Source organism: Macrotis lagotis, chromosome X (genome assembly GCF_037893015.1).
Source record: "Macrotis lagotis isolate mMagLag1 chromosome X, bilby.v1.9.chrom.fasta, whole genome shotgun sequence".
Lineage (NCBI taxonomy): Eukaryota > Metazoa > Chordata > Mammalia > Peramelemorphia > Peramelidae > Macrotis > Macrotis lagotis.
In genome coordinates, this window is record NC_133666.1 from 327,802,754 (window position 1) to 327,815,307 (window position 12,554).

The 12,554-nt window shown below is 34.9% G+C and overlaps 1 protein-coding gene across 1 annotated transcript in view; it reads right to left on the minus strand.

Moving 5' to 3' along the window:
- GALNT1 (polypeptide N-acetylgalactosaminyltransferase 1) overlaps positions 1 to 12,554 on the minus strand; it is a 159,274-nt gene that overhangs the window by 43,369 nt on the left and 103,351 nt on the right. The window contains exon 5 of the mRNA XM_074199497.1: positions 350 to 557. Coding sequence (XP_074055598.1) covers positions 350 to 557 — 208 coding nt within the window. The remainder of the gene's footprint in view (positions 1 to 349; positions 558 to 12,554) is intronic.

Consider the following 12,554-nt stretch of genomic DNA (forward strand, 5'->3'; position numbering starts at 1 on the left):
AAGCACTGGGAAACTTTCTATCTTTCAAGTAGCCATTTAATTATATCAATGATCAAGAATATGAGAGAAAAGCCAATTGATCTCCAAGCTATGAAAGGAGAAAGGAGTAGGGCTACAATTAGCTTTCCAGGTAGAAGGATGTAATTTTTCTGAAAATATATTTCATAAATAAAGGATGAAATCTGATTTATATCCAGAATAATACAGAACATTTTTATCCAAACAAACTTAGAAAGAACATTTATCATGTCTTTTACTATATGTGTGTAACTTTATAAAGACTATCATCTTACATAGGAAGAATGCCTTAAAATCAAGTCTGAAAGAATTTTAGTTTCCAGATAATTACCTGTCAGCTTTGATTCTTGCCAAGAGTGGTTCCAGCCATCCTACTGTACACTCACAATGAGCATCTAAGAAGGTAATAACTTGGCCTTTAGAAACAGCAGCCCCCTTTAATCTGGCCCTGATAAGTCCAGAACGCTGCTCCATTCGAATTACATGAACTGGGACTTTCAATTTCCTCACATAACTCTCCAGAGGTCTCTTTAAAAAGTCTGAAAAGAAAAATAACAATTAGGCATAAAAAGCTAAATTAGGTGCCACTTGAATGCTAGGGAATTTTTGGTTTTCCCTGGTAATTTGAATGGGGGGGGAGCAAAGAAATAAAACTGAAAGGATGCTTTATACCATACCTGAGCTTTCTTGAAAATTAAATCAAATGGGGGAAGCTATATATTTCCTAACTATTGACCCTGGGCAAGTCACTTAACTCCTATTGCCTCCAAAAAAAAAAAAAAGAATGAAGGGAAAAAAAAAGAAGGAAAAAATTCCATTAAATTAAAGGAGCTTATACTATATTTGGAGAGACAAAGAGCACTTCTATAACAATGTATAGATTATGAGAATAGTTAGGGAGGGAGGGCATTAGTAGTTGAAGAGGTTAACAAGTACAACTAGGTGAGTGTGTGTCTCAGAAACAAAGAGGGGAATCTCAAGATGAAAAAGGAAAACATCTAAGTCTAGCCTGGATTTATACAGGCATTCCTTTTACAACCTTGAGTTTTTTGAGGCAATAGGATTAAGTGACTTGCCCAGGGTCACACAGTAAGTGTTAAGTGTTGGATTTGAACTCAGGTCCTCCTGATTCCAGGATTGGTGCTCTATTCACTGTGCTACCTAGCTGCCCCATTCTATCCTCTTCTTGAAGACCTCTACTGATAAGTAATTCTGCTGCATCATGAGAAGCTCACTTTTCTGTCAGGGAGTTTTTTCCTTACACTGAAATAAAAACTAGCTCTACAAAACTCCACCTAGAGATCCCAATTGGCCCTCTGGGGCCAAGCATAAGTCAAATTCCTCCAGCACATGATATCACTAAAAAACACTTGAATAAATTTACTCTGTCCATTTTAAGACTTTTCAATTCTAAATTAAATATATTGAGGTCACTTAAACTGAAGCTCATAAGGCATGGTCTTCAGGACTCTTAGCACCATAGTAACCCACATCTAAACATGTTGCAGCAGGTTAATGCCCTTCTCTAATTATGGTACCTAACTGAATGGTGATATGGTGGATGACCTTCTATTGGTCTTCCATGTCTCTCAGTGTAACCTAAGAATGCACAAGTAAACAGAGTTAAGCAAGTAAGTAAGAATTTATTTAAGCATCTAGTAAGTGCCAGACACGGTCTGGGGATACAAAGACCAAAGTCAAACTGTTGATGCCATACATAATGATGTCAATAGTTCTTCTCTTCCTCCCATTTCTCAATTGGGAAAAATTCTTCCCATAATATAATCTGTATCACCTAAAGATACTTGCATTCTACTGGGGGTGGGGCACAATATGTAAACATGTAAATAAATAAATACACAAAATAATTACAAAATAATTGGGGTAGGGGAGGTCGTAGTAGCCCGAGAAAGAGTAGCAGAAGATGGCTCCTAAACTGAACCATGAAGTAAAGCAGAAATTCAAGAGACAAAGGTGAGGAGGGACCACATTCTAAGCAAGGGGAACTTTGAGGTCCATGGAAAGAGAAGAGGTGTAAAATTGTGTGTGAGGATCAAGTAAGTCAGTTTGGCTGGACCAGAGTACAAGAATGGAAATCATATAGAATAGGCCTAGAATAAGAGGATGGAGAAGAATTACAAAGGATTTTTTAAAAAATGCATAATTAGGGGCAGCTAGGTGGCACAGTGGATAGAGCACTGGCCCTGGAGTCAGGAGTACCTACCTGAGTTCAAATCAGGCCTCAGACACTTAATTACCTAGCTGTGTGGCCTTGGGCAAGCCACTTAACCCCATTTGTGGCCTTGGGCAAGCCATTTAACCCCATTTGCCTTGCAAAAATCCTAAAAAAAAATACATAATTGGAGGAAATATAAAAGTTTAGTAGGGGATGAGAGATGTATATTTTTGTATAATATACATATATATATATATATGTATTATGTAAAATAAAGATGTATTTTTTTTCCTACTCATGTTCATAGACTTCCTCAAATCCATCCATGGATATTAGCTTAAGAATACTTAAACTAGACAAAAAGCTCCAGAAGGGTTGGGACCTTGTTTCATGTGAACTACACAATAATAATTTGATGAATAAAAGAATTTGTTGAAGAATTCATATTGTTTTTCTTCTTTTTGTTAACTACCAAAGTGAGTGTTTTGAAATCCCACCAGTAAAGTAACCAGAGAACAAAGTCTCTACTGTGGTTATCACTCTGATGATAGTCCTTAGCAAAGGAAGAATCTTTTACCTTCATGTGAAATCCCATGTCTTCTCCAAGAGTTGCAAAGTAGAGTATTTTTTAAAATTTGTTTCATTTTCTAAAAAATATAAGCTTCAGTGAATCTGAATTTATTTCCATCTACCAAAAGAGACATTCACTTTTGAGAAATTTAGTTAATACCCAACTATTAGCAACTAATTTTCTTAACTGTTTTATGATGGTCAAACAAAGCAGTGAAGGTTTGGGTTTTTTTGTTTGTTTTTTTTGTATATAAATTACCATTTCTGAGAGTAGTATGAAATCAGAATAGAGCATAATAAAATAGGGTAAGATATTTACATAGAAAACATTAAACCATTAATTAGTGAATCTGTTATGAGAAATTTACTTGGTTATGACCTTCCCATTAAAAAGGTCAATTAAACTAAGAATTCATCAAGGATTAGCCACTGAGGATGAAAAAGAAGATAAGGGAACTAGTCTAAGACACCATTAGGGAGCCGCTCCTAGTCAATGGAACATGTAATAGAAAAATTTTTCTGAGCTAGACACTAGACCTCACAGAAAAACATTCATTCTAAGAAACAGACTTTAAGGATGGGAAAAGGCAATAATTCCTGCCGAGAGTCTACCTAACTTTAACATAAGGAGAAAAACACTGACCTAGTAAAATTCTGTCTACTTTATTTGTGTCAAGCAACGATAGTCTTGTGTCAACCAAGAAAAACTGGAATAGAAAGTTGAAGGATATGAGGAAGAGGGAAAGGGTGGAAGATAAGGAAGAGATGAGGTGGTATGCCTATATAGTAACTTATTTAGATTACTCTCAATTCCTCACTAATATACTAGCCTAGAAAGCTTGGTGGGTGACACCTGTTGAGGGGGGAAAAAACTAGAGAAAAATAAAAGAAAAAAATCAGAAATAGAAGAGTAATGAATTTTTAAAACTGCCTAGAGTCCAAGGGATTCAAGTATAGCAAGACTTGAATAACCATTCTGTTATCTAAAGAATAGATATCAAATGCTATTAAACTCGACCAAAACATGTGTCTAGTTTTCTTGCAATAAGAAAATCACTCATCTAATAAATAAAACTAAGAATTGGTTTTATGAAAAAAAATCAATAAAATATCAGATTTTAAAAACCAGCAAATTACCAGTATCAAAAATGAAAAGGGTATACCACCAATAAGAAGGAAGTTAAAGAGATAATTTGGAGCCATTTTGCCCAACTGTATGCCAATAAATTTGATAAACAGAATGAAATGGGATGGATATTTACAAAAATACAAAGTACCCAGACTAGAAGAAGAGGAAATTAAATACTTAAATAATCCCATTTCAGAAAAAAAGAAATCGAAGAAACCATCAATAAACTCCCTAAATAGAAGTTTACAGGTCCAGATGGATCTACAAATAAATTCTACCAAACATTTAAGGAACAATTAATACATAAACTATTTTTTAAAAATACAAGGAGTTCTACCAAATTTCTTTTATGACACCAATACAGTGCTGATATGTAAACCAGGAAGAGTCAAAACAAAGAAAATTAAACAACAATCTCCCTATTGAAAATTGTTGCAAATATCTTAAATAAAATTTTAACAAAGAGATTACAGCAAGTTATTATTAGGATAATATACCATGTTCTGGTAAGATTTATATCAGGTAGGCAGGGATGGTCCAATATTAGAAAACACTCAACATAATCAAACATATCAATAACAAAACCACAAGAAACCATGCTTATCTCAATAGATGCTGGAAAAGCCTTTGATAAAATACAACATCTATTCCTACTAAAAACACTGGAGAGTACAGGAATAAATGGGAGTTTTCCTTAAAATAATAAGCACTGTCTATCTAAAATCATCAACAAATACTATATAAATGGGGATAAACTTGGAATATTTCCAATAAGATCAGGGTTGAACAAGGATGCCCATTATCACCATTACTATTCAATATAGTATTAGTTTTCTTGCAATAATTGAAGGTAAAGGGACAGCTAGGTGGTACAGTGGATAGAGTACCAGCCTTGGAGTTAAGGAGGACCTGGATCTGAGTTCAAATCCTATCTCAGGCATTAATAATTACTTAGCTGTGTGACCTTGTTAACTCCACTGCCTTGAAAAAAAATAATGAAGGTAAATGACAAAGAGCAATGGAATGGTATAAGGTAAGCAGGTTATAGGATCTGCCCCATTACTTTTCTTATCCATGTATACCATCCTTTCTTGGACAAGTTAATACACTTAGCTATGCAACTCCATCCTCTAACTAATTGGTAGGTGAATGAAAATGTACTTTAACCACCATATCTAGCCAGTGTCCAGATGGTGTTTCACATTCACCCACTCTAAATACCTTGCCATCTGCCCTAATAACACATGTTTAATACTCAATTGCCCTCTCCCCTTCCATCTGTAAGAATAATAATCCAGTTAAAATCATTAATTTTGGAAAGGGTCTGACAATCAATTCCCCTGTAACTCCCATTCCTGTGATTCCCCTGAACAAAACTCCTGTCTCTGGTTATAACTTTATGTATTCCCTCCCTATTAGAATGTATGCTCCTTAGAAAGAGGGATTACCTAATTTTTATATCTGTATCTCCAGTGCCTTATAGGGACACATAGGAGGCATTTAATAAAAACTTTTTCATTTATTTCTTACTTCATTCAAGCACAAGGACATCAATAGTCCTTCCCTAACTTTCATTTCTCAATTAGGAAAAATTTCTTCCCATAATAGAAGCTGAATAACTGTTCAGTTGCTACTATTACTTTTATTCAGTTATTCATTAACATTTCAAAAAACTCAAACATTTCAGATAATTGAAGTGGAAGTGAAAAAGCGTGCAGCAAATTTAAGTGGGTTACAGCACATGACCCTAGGTAACTGAAGCACAGAAAACAGCTACAATATTACCAATGAAGACTTAATAATTCATCATGAAGCAAAGTTGAAGGATGACAGGGAGATATCCTGAGAATTACTTTGGTATCTGTAAACTATTAAGAGACCCAGAGGTAGGCCTTAGACATGTTGAATAGAGCCTTCATGGAGAATGTTATGAGGATCTGACAAGAACCAAACAAGATAAAAAGCCATGAACAGACTAAGATATATTGTATATCTTTTGTCATCATATTGATGAACTCATGGATCTACTGAAAAGTCCGAAGCTCCAAGGCTACCCCTTTCAGTTACCCAATAGCTTCTTCTAAAGGATCAGAAAAGTCACAATAAAATATCATTTTATGCCTTTCCCTTCAAGTGGGTGAATATTAAAGGGCTGTATTAAAGTTATGACTAAAAGAAAAAAAAGCTGTATTCATGCTCAGAGCTTAATTAAACTTAAGTCTTGATATAGAGGATAAGTCAGAAGCTTAAAACAACTTTGCTTTTTCTGAAAAGGATACACACGGGTAAGAAGATGGAAGATTAATACATAAGTTTCATATTATGTCATAATATGTCATAAATTTACTATCTTCCGATATATATTTAGTGATTATAAACATATTTTGATTGTTCAATGAGTACAATAAATTGCTTACTAATAAATCTGTTTCTTCGATATATCATAGCACTTTAAGTTCCAGAAAAGTTTTTAGTCCAGTAGACTTACAGCAAACAGATTAATTAGGAAAAAGGCATATTTCACTATTCTCCATTACTGCAATTTTTGTGGAAAATTCTTTAGCTTCCAATCCAATTCTTTATTTTTTTCAATGAAAATCCCTATCCTTTACTGCTCTCCCCCTCCCTCCTCACTGAGGGAAAAAAAAAAACAAAACCTTACATTACTCCCAAAGACTCTAGCTTCTGGGATAAGAACTTACTATTTGTCAAAAAGTGCTGGAAAACTGTAAAATAGCATGGCAAAAACTAGGCATAAATCAACATCTCATATCCTATATAGCAAAATAAAATCAAAATAAGTACAGGATTTATTCACAAAGGGTAATACTGTAAGTCAATTAAGAAAACTAGGAATTGCCTGTCATATCTTTGGAATGGGGAGAAATTTATGACCAAAGAAAAGATAGAGAAATAAATAAATTCCAAAAAGGATAATTTTGACTACATTTAATTAAAAAGTTCTTGCACAAATAAATTCAATGCAACCTCGGTTAGAAGAAATGCATAAAAATGGGAAACAATTTTTATAGTTATGGCTAAATAAGTTATGGTATATGAATGTTATAAGTACTATTATTGTTCTGTAGGAAATCACGACTGGCCTAATTCCAGAAAAGCATGGGAAGATTTGCATGAACTGATTCAAAGTGAAGTGAAGTGACCAAAACCAGAAGAACACTATACATATTAATAGAATCATTGTGAGATGATCAACTATGACTGAGGCAACTCCTCCCAACAGCTCAGTGATCAAGGATGATCCTGAAAGAGACAAGTTATGGAAAATACAATCTACATTCAGAGGAAAAAACTATGGAGTCTGAATGCAGTGCAGAGCAAACTCTAAACTCTGTTCATTTTTAAAAAACTTCTTATATGTTTTTTCCCTTAGCTCTAGTTTTTCTTTCATAGCTTGATTAATATGAAATATACTGAACACCATAAGGCCTATGTGGAAGGATATGGAAAAACGTAGAACTCAAAAGCTTGCAAAAGGATGAATGTTGAAAAATATCTTTATGTGTTGTTGAGTTCCTGTTTGGATGTCATATGTTGAGTCCCTTTCTGGACTCCCTCAATCTTTCCCTAGGAGAGTGTTGGGGGGCAGGAGACAAGGAAGACAAGTTCCCCTTTGTACACCAAGGCCTCCAAGGTCTCCAATTATTGAACCAAATACCAGTGCTTAAATATCCTTCCCAGTCCCTTAATCTAGTCCCAGTCCTGTGGCACTTAGTTAAAAACAAGGCTCTGGTAATCAAGGACACCAGGTGAAGATCATTTACAGTGTTCTCACACACACACACACACACACACACACACACACACACACACAGTCCCTAACAGTGTGTAATTGAAAAATAAATGTTGTTCTCCAAAAAATCCAACAAAACCAACACCCCCCTCCAAAAAAACAAATTCCCACAATGGTCATACTGGCCCAAAATATTTCAATCTGTGGGCCTCTGAGCAGGTGGGTAGCAAGATTCATCATGAGTTCTCTAGAATTATAATTGGTCATTACATTGATCAGATTTCCTGTGTCTTTCAAAGTTGTTCATCTTGCTAACATGTAAATTGTTCACTTGTTGTACTCACCTCACTTCCCAATGGTGTTTAAAAGTCTCTCTGAAACCATCCCCTTCATCCTTCTAACACAATAGTATTTCAACACAACTCAGCTATTCCTCAAATGATGGGTATCCTCTAACATTCCAATCCTTTGCCACCACAAAAATAGTTGCTATAGTTTTGTAAATCCTCAACAATTTGTTACCTGTGGACTAAAACCCTCTCAATCTACTTTCTCTCTTGACCTTTCTTCTTTCTGCCCTTTCCCTCCTGTTTTCCTTTCAAATGAAAATATCTGCATGTGTGAATAAATATTCTTCCTTCCCTTGTTCAATTCCAATGCCAGGTTATATGTATTTAGCTTTTTATTTGAGTACACTGATTTTCCCGAGGGATAAGATATAACTTCAGAGAAAAATGTTTTACTAGTGAGTCTGCAGTTTTTTGAAAGGATGAACTGAATCATCCCTGTCAGTTGTTACAATAGGTTACTATACAGACTGGATCACCAGGAAGTACAAAGAGAATAGTAATTACAGATAATAGTGACAGAACCAAGCAGAGATTTCTGGCAGGAAGCTAGGTCTAACCAAAAAAGTCTTGTGTTGTATTTTGTTTTGAAATAATGGAAGGGCAAAGGAAAACAGGTGGTTAACCTATGGATTCTAAAAGAGGTCTGTCTCTAAATCAAGGTCATTTTGTCTCCACAAATGGGTTCTAACTTTGGAGAACAAAGGAAGTCCACTTTCCTTGTAGTAGAATGAGTGTTGTATAGCAGCTACAAAGAATTCTTCTTTTAGAACTGAATGACAAGAATGTAACCAGAGGAAACAAGAAGCTGTTAATGTATTATTCTTTCTTCAGCGATTTCCCAGGAGATAAATAATGGAATTCAAAGTTAACATGAAAAATCTCCATTAACTTGCAAGCCTTTCACATACTTTGAAGAGAAATCAGGGAAATTCATGAGAATAATTTTGTTTTATATGAATCTAATGAAAAAAAAAATGATGCTTGTTAGTTAGGTACTGGAGTTTTAATACCCTTTCCAGGAAGAAAAAAATTATTTTGTGGAGAGATGGGATTAAGTGACTTGCCTAAGGTCACAAAGCATATGAGTAGCAAGTGTCTGAGTTCCACTCAGATCCTCCTGGCTCCAGGGCTGGTAATCTGTCCACTGTGCCACTTAGCTGCCCCCAGGAAGGAAAACTTTTAAGGCAAACATACAATTGGATTTTCTACTAGTGGAAAGTAAAAAAAAAAGGATCGAGATACAACTTGACTAAATGCTGGAGGTGAGACTGACAAGATGACAGCAGATAAGCAATGGGTCTAAAACAAGGGCAAATATTGCAGATGCTTCTGCTTTTTGGATAATGTTCAGCTAAACTAACAGGGGAAAAAATTCCTACTTATCAGTCTCAATGACTTCAATTTGTGAGCTAGACTAGTAGAAGTCACTGAGTTTTAGAATAAATTGTCTGCCTTGTCTTTGACATTTAATGGGACTTTGTGAATAAGAGGGACTAAGGGGAAGTTCATCTGAATACCTGAAGCTTACACAAGTTAAGCATTTCTTAGGCCTTGGGTTCTCTGAAAGGATTCTTGAGGAGTTCCAAGTCAGTTTAAATTTTAACTTAAACTATGATCTGAAATCTGAATTTCTGTTCTTGGACAAGGTCATACATTATCCTTTTTTCTAGGGACAGTGTGGGATCTGTGGCCTGAAAGATCAAAGAATCTGGTAAGCTATTATCCATTTCAACTAATTTGTTATTAATTTTGACCAATTCTACATTGAAGGATTAAAATATTCTTTCATTTGCCATATTTTGTTAATTTTTATGGTAGATGTGATGGCTTTTCTATGAAAAATTAAGATAGAAGACGTTTTCTAACTGAAAATGGATACTCAGGGCCTCAAAACAGAATGACTGCTCTCCCTATTCAATAGGAAAATATTCATAGACAAACACCTGATGTGAGGTATGTGACAGGGGGAAGGATTTTGAAAGGTATAATAGTCTATACTGCTCTTCAGCCTTATGAAGACAAAGTGTGAATAAATAAGGTAGAAAGTTTTGGTACTGCAAAAGTTCATGAAAACATAACAAATGCCATATAGAGCCAGGAGTGACATCCCGTGAAGCTGACATGAAGCCTTGAAGATTGTAAAGGACTGACATTTGGGAGGTAACCAAATTGTCTAGCTTTTTGTGATAAACTTTGGCTAAAAGAATTTGGAAACAATTTTTCCTTTTATCTTGGTTTTAGATTTGTCACCATCTTTGATTCTTGAGAAAGAATGATTTGGGACTGCCTGAAGATCATTAGAAACCTAGGGATAAAAAGATGAAAAGATTCTACATAGCATGCAGCCTGGTCATCTCTTCATTACTAAACGGCCACCTAAGTAATGAGAATTAACAAGATCTGGTGAGTTACAGACACCATGAATACTTTGTGAAGAGCCTTAAGAACCAGACAGGTCAAGGGGAAAGGCAGGAAGCAGTGGCTAATACCCTAAATTTTAGATGGATTTTAGTATAGAGGATGCAACTTCTAGATCAGGATCTTAGCTTGGGTTCTAAATGTACATTTCCCATCCATGATGCTGGATGGGAAAAAAAAGAATTACTCTTTATTTCACTAATCTTCAATTTAGCATTTCCTTTAATTATTTAAAAACTTTTCTAAGAAGGGGTCCATGATTTAAAAAAAAGGTTAAGAAGTTTAGTCTAAGTCACAAAAACTAAATATTTCCAATTAGTGGGAATGTTTGGACATAGATACCAAATGTAAAACATCACCCCTCAACTATGAGAAATGTCATTCTTGAGATATCCAGGTGGGTCTAACTCTAAATTCCCAAAGAACTACAAATGACAAAAAAAAAGTTCAAATCTCTCAGGCTTTATGCTAGAATTACTGTGGGAGAAATGAATTTCTATAAGCTTGGCCTCTAAAATTTCCAGAAGAGTCAAGGATTTTAGTTTGCTTTTAGGTAGTAGTTATAAAATCTGACTAGGTAACCTCATTTGATTATACAGATTATATTATAAAGATTTGGGCTAAATTACCACTGACCGTTTTGGTAGGGGCTTAGGATTCCAGCTTCCTTGATCTCTTTCACTGATGAACTGACTTATCTTGTGCTTTGGGAGAAAAAATGGTTAGACCTTCCCTGAAAGAGTTCCTATGAAAAAGAGATTAAAGAATGAACCTCATATTAAATTTTCTTAAAAAAAAAAGTATCTCAAAGAGAAGCTGATCTAGTTTGTTTAGGTTCAATGTGGTATCATATTTAAATAGAACTCTACAGTCAGTCATCATTCTAATTTCTAAAATATCCTCAGGAGATAGGGATAAGAAGACTAAAAGAATATAGGTAGTTTAATAATATTACTGATTAATGCTTTAATAATAAGACCAATAAAGAATTAGATTGATTCAGGAGTTTAAAAGGTTACATATTCCATTTCAAAAGATAAACTAGGTTTTGTCAGTAAATGTATCCATGATACATGTTTCTTCATTAGGGAGAATTTTTCCAAGTAGAAGTAGAAACAAAAAGAAACTGGAAGTATTCGATTAAAGAAAAATAGTACAAATCTCAGTTTCTAGATCAAAAGAAAATTTCTACCCTAGCTCAGAAATGAAATTAAATGTATCCCTTAAAGATATTCTTCTTGAAGAATAAGGACAGGTATAGGGAAGGGACACCAAGTAAAAAGTAATGCAAAAGAATTTTACTTTTTAGGTTAACAGAGAAAAGGTTCTGAAGTGATGCTTTCTCAGAAAGAAGACGAATTCATTTGCTCCAACAGGACATGGGAAATTAACTTTTCGCTTACTTAAAATTATACTTCCTTCCTTGTAATAAGATAACTAATTTGGAGTCAGCTCTGAACTGACCATCAAAAGGTAAATTCAGGACCAGTTCAGTAAATATCCTCTCTATGAAATAGATTGTTCTTCTCTACAATTCTTGATAGTGATGAAAGGAGAAAGGTGATAAAGGAGGCTAAGGATATAATGAAGAGCAAAAGGGGAAATTCCTAGAGGGTGGTCATTTTTTTTGAAAGATTTTTTTTTGAATTTTACAATCTTTCCCCCAATCTTGCTTCCCTCCCCCCACCCCTCACAGAAGGTAGTCTGTTAATCTTTACATTGTTTCCATGGTATGCATTGATCTAAGTTGAATGTGTTGAGAAATCATATCTTTAAGAAATAGAGTATCTACATAAAGTATGATATGATACAGCAAAATTACATAATAAGATAAATTTTTGTTTTTTTAGGTTTTTGCAAGGCAAACAGGGTTAAGTGGCTTGTCCAAGGCCACACAGCTAGGTCATTATTAAGTGTCTTGAGACCGGACTCCGGCACCAGTGCTTTATCCACTAAGCCACCTAGCCACCCAATAAGATAACTTTTTAAAAAAATCAAAGGTAATAGGGGCGGCTAGGTGGCACAGTGGATAGAGCACCGGCCCTGGAGTCAGGAGTACCTGAGTTCAAATCCAACCTCAGACACTTAATAATGACCTAGCTGTGTGGCCTTGTGCAAGCCACTTAACCCCATTAGCCT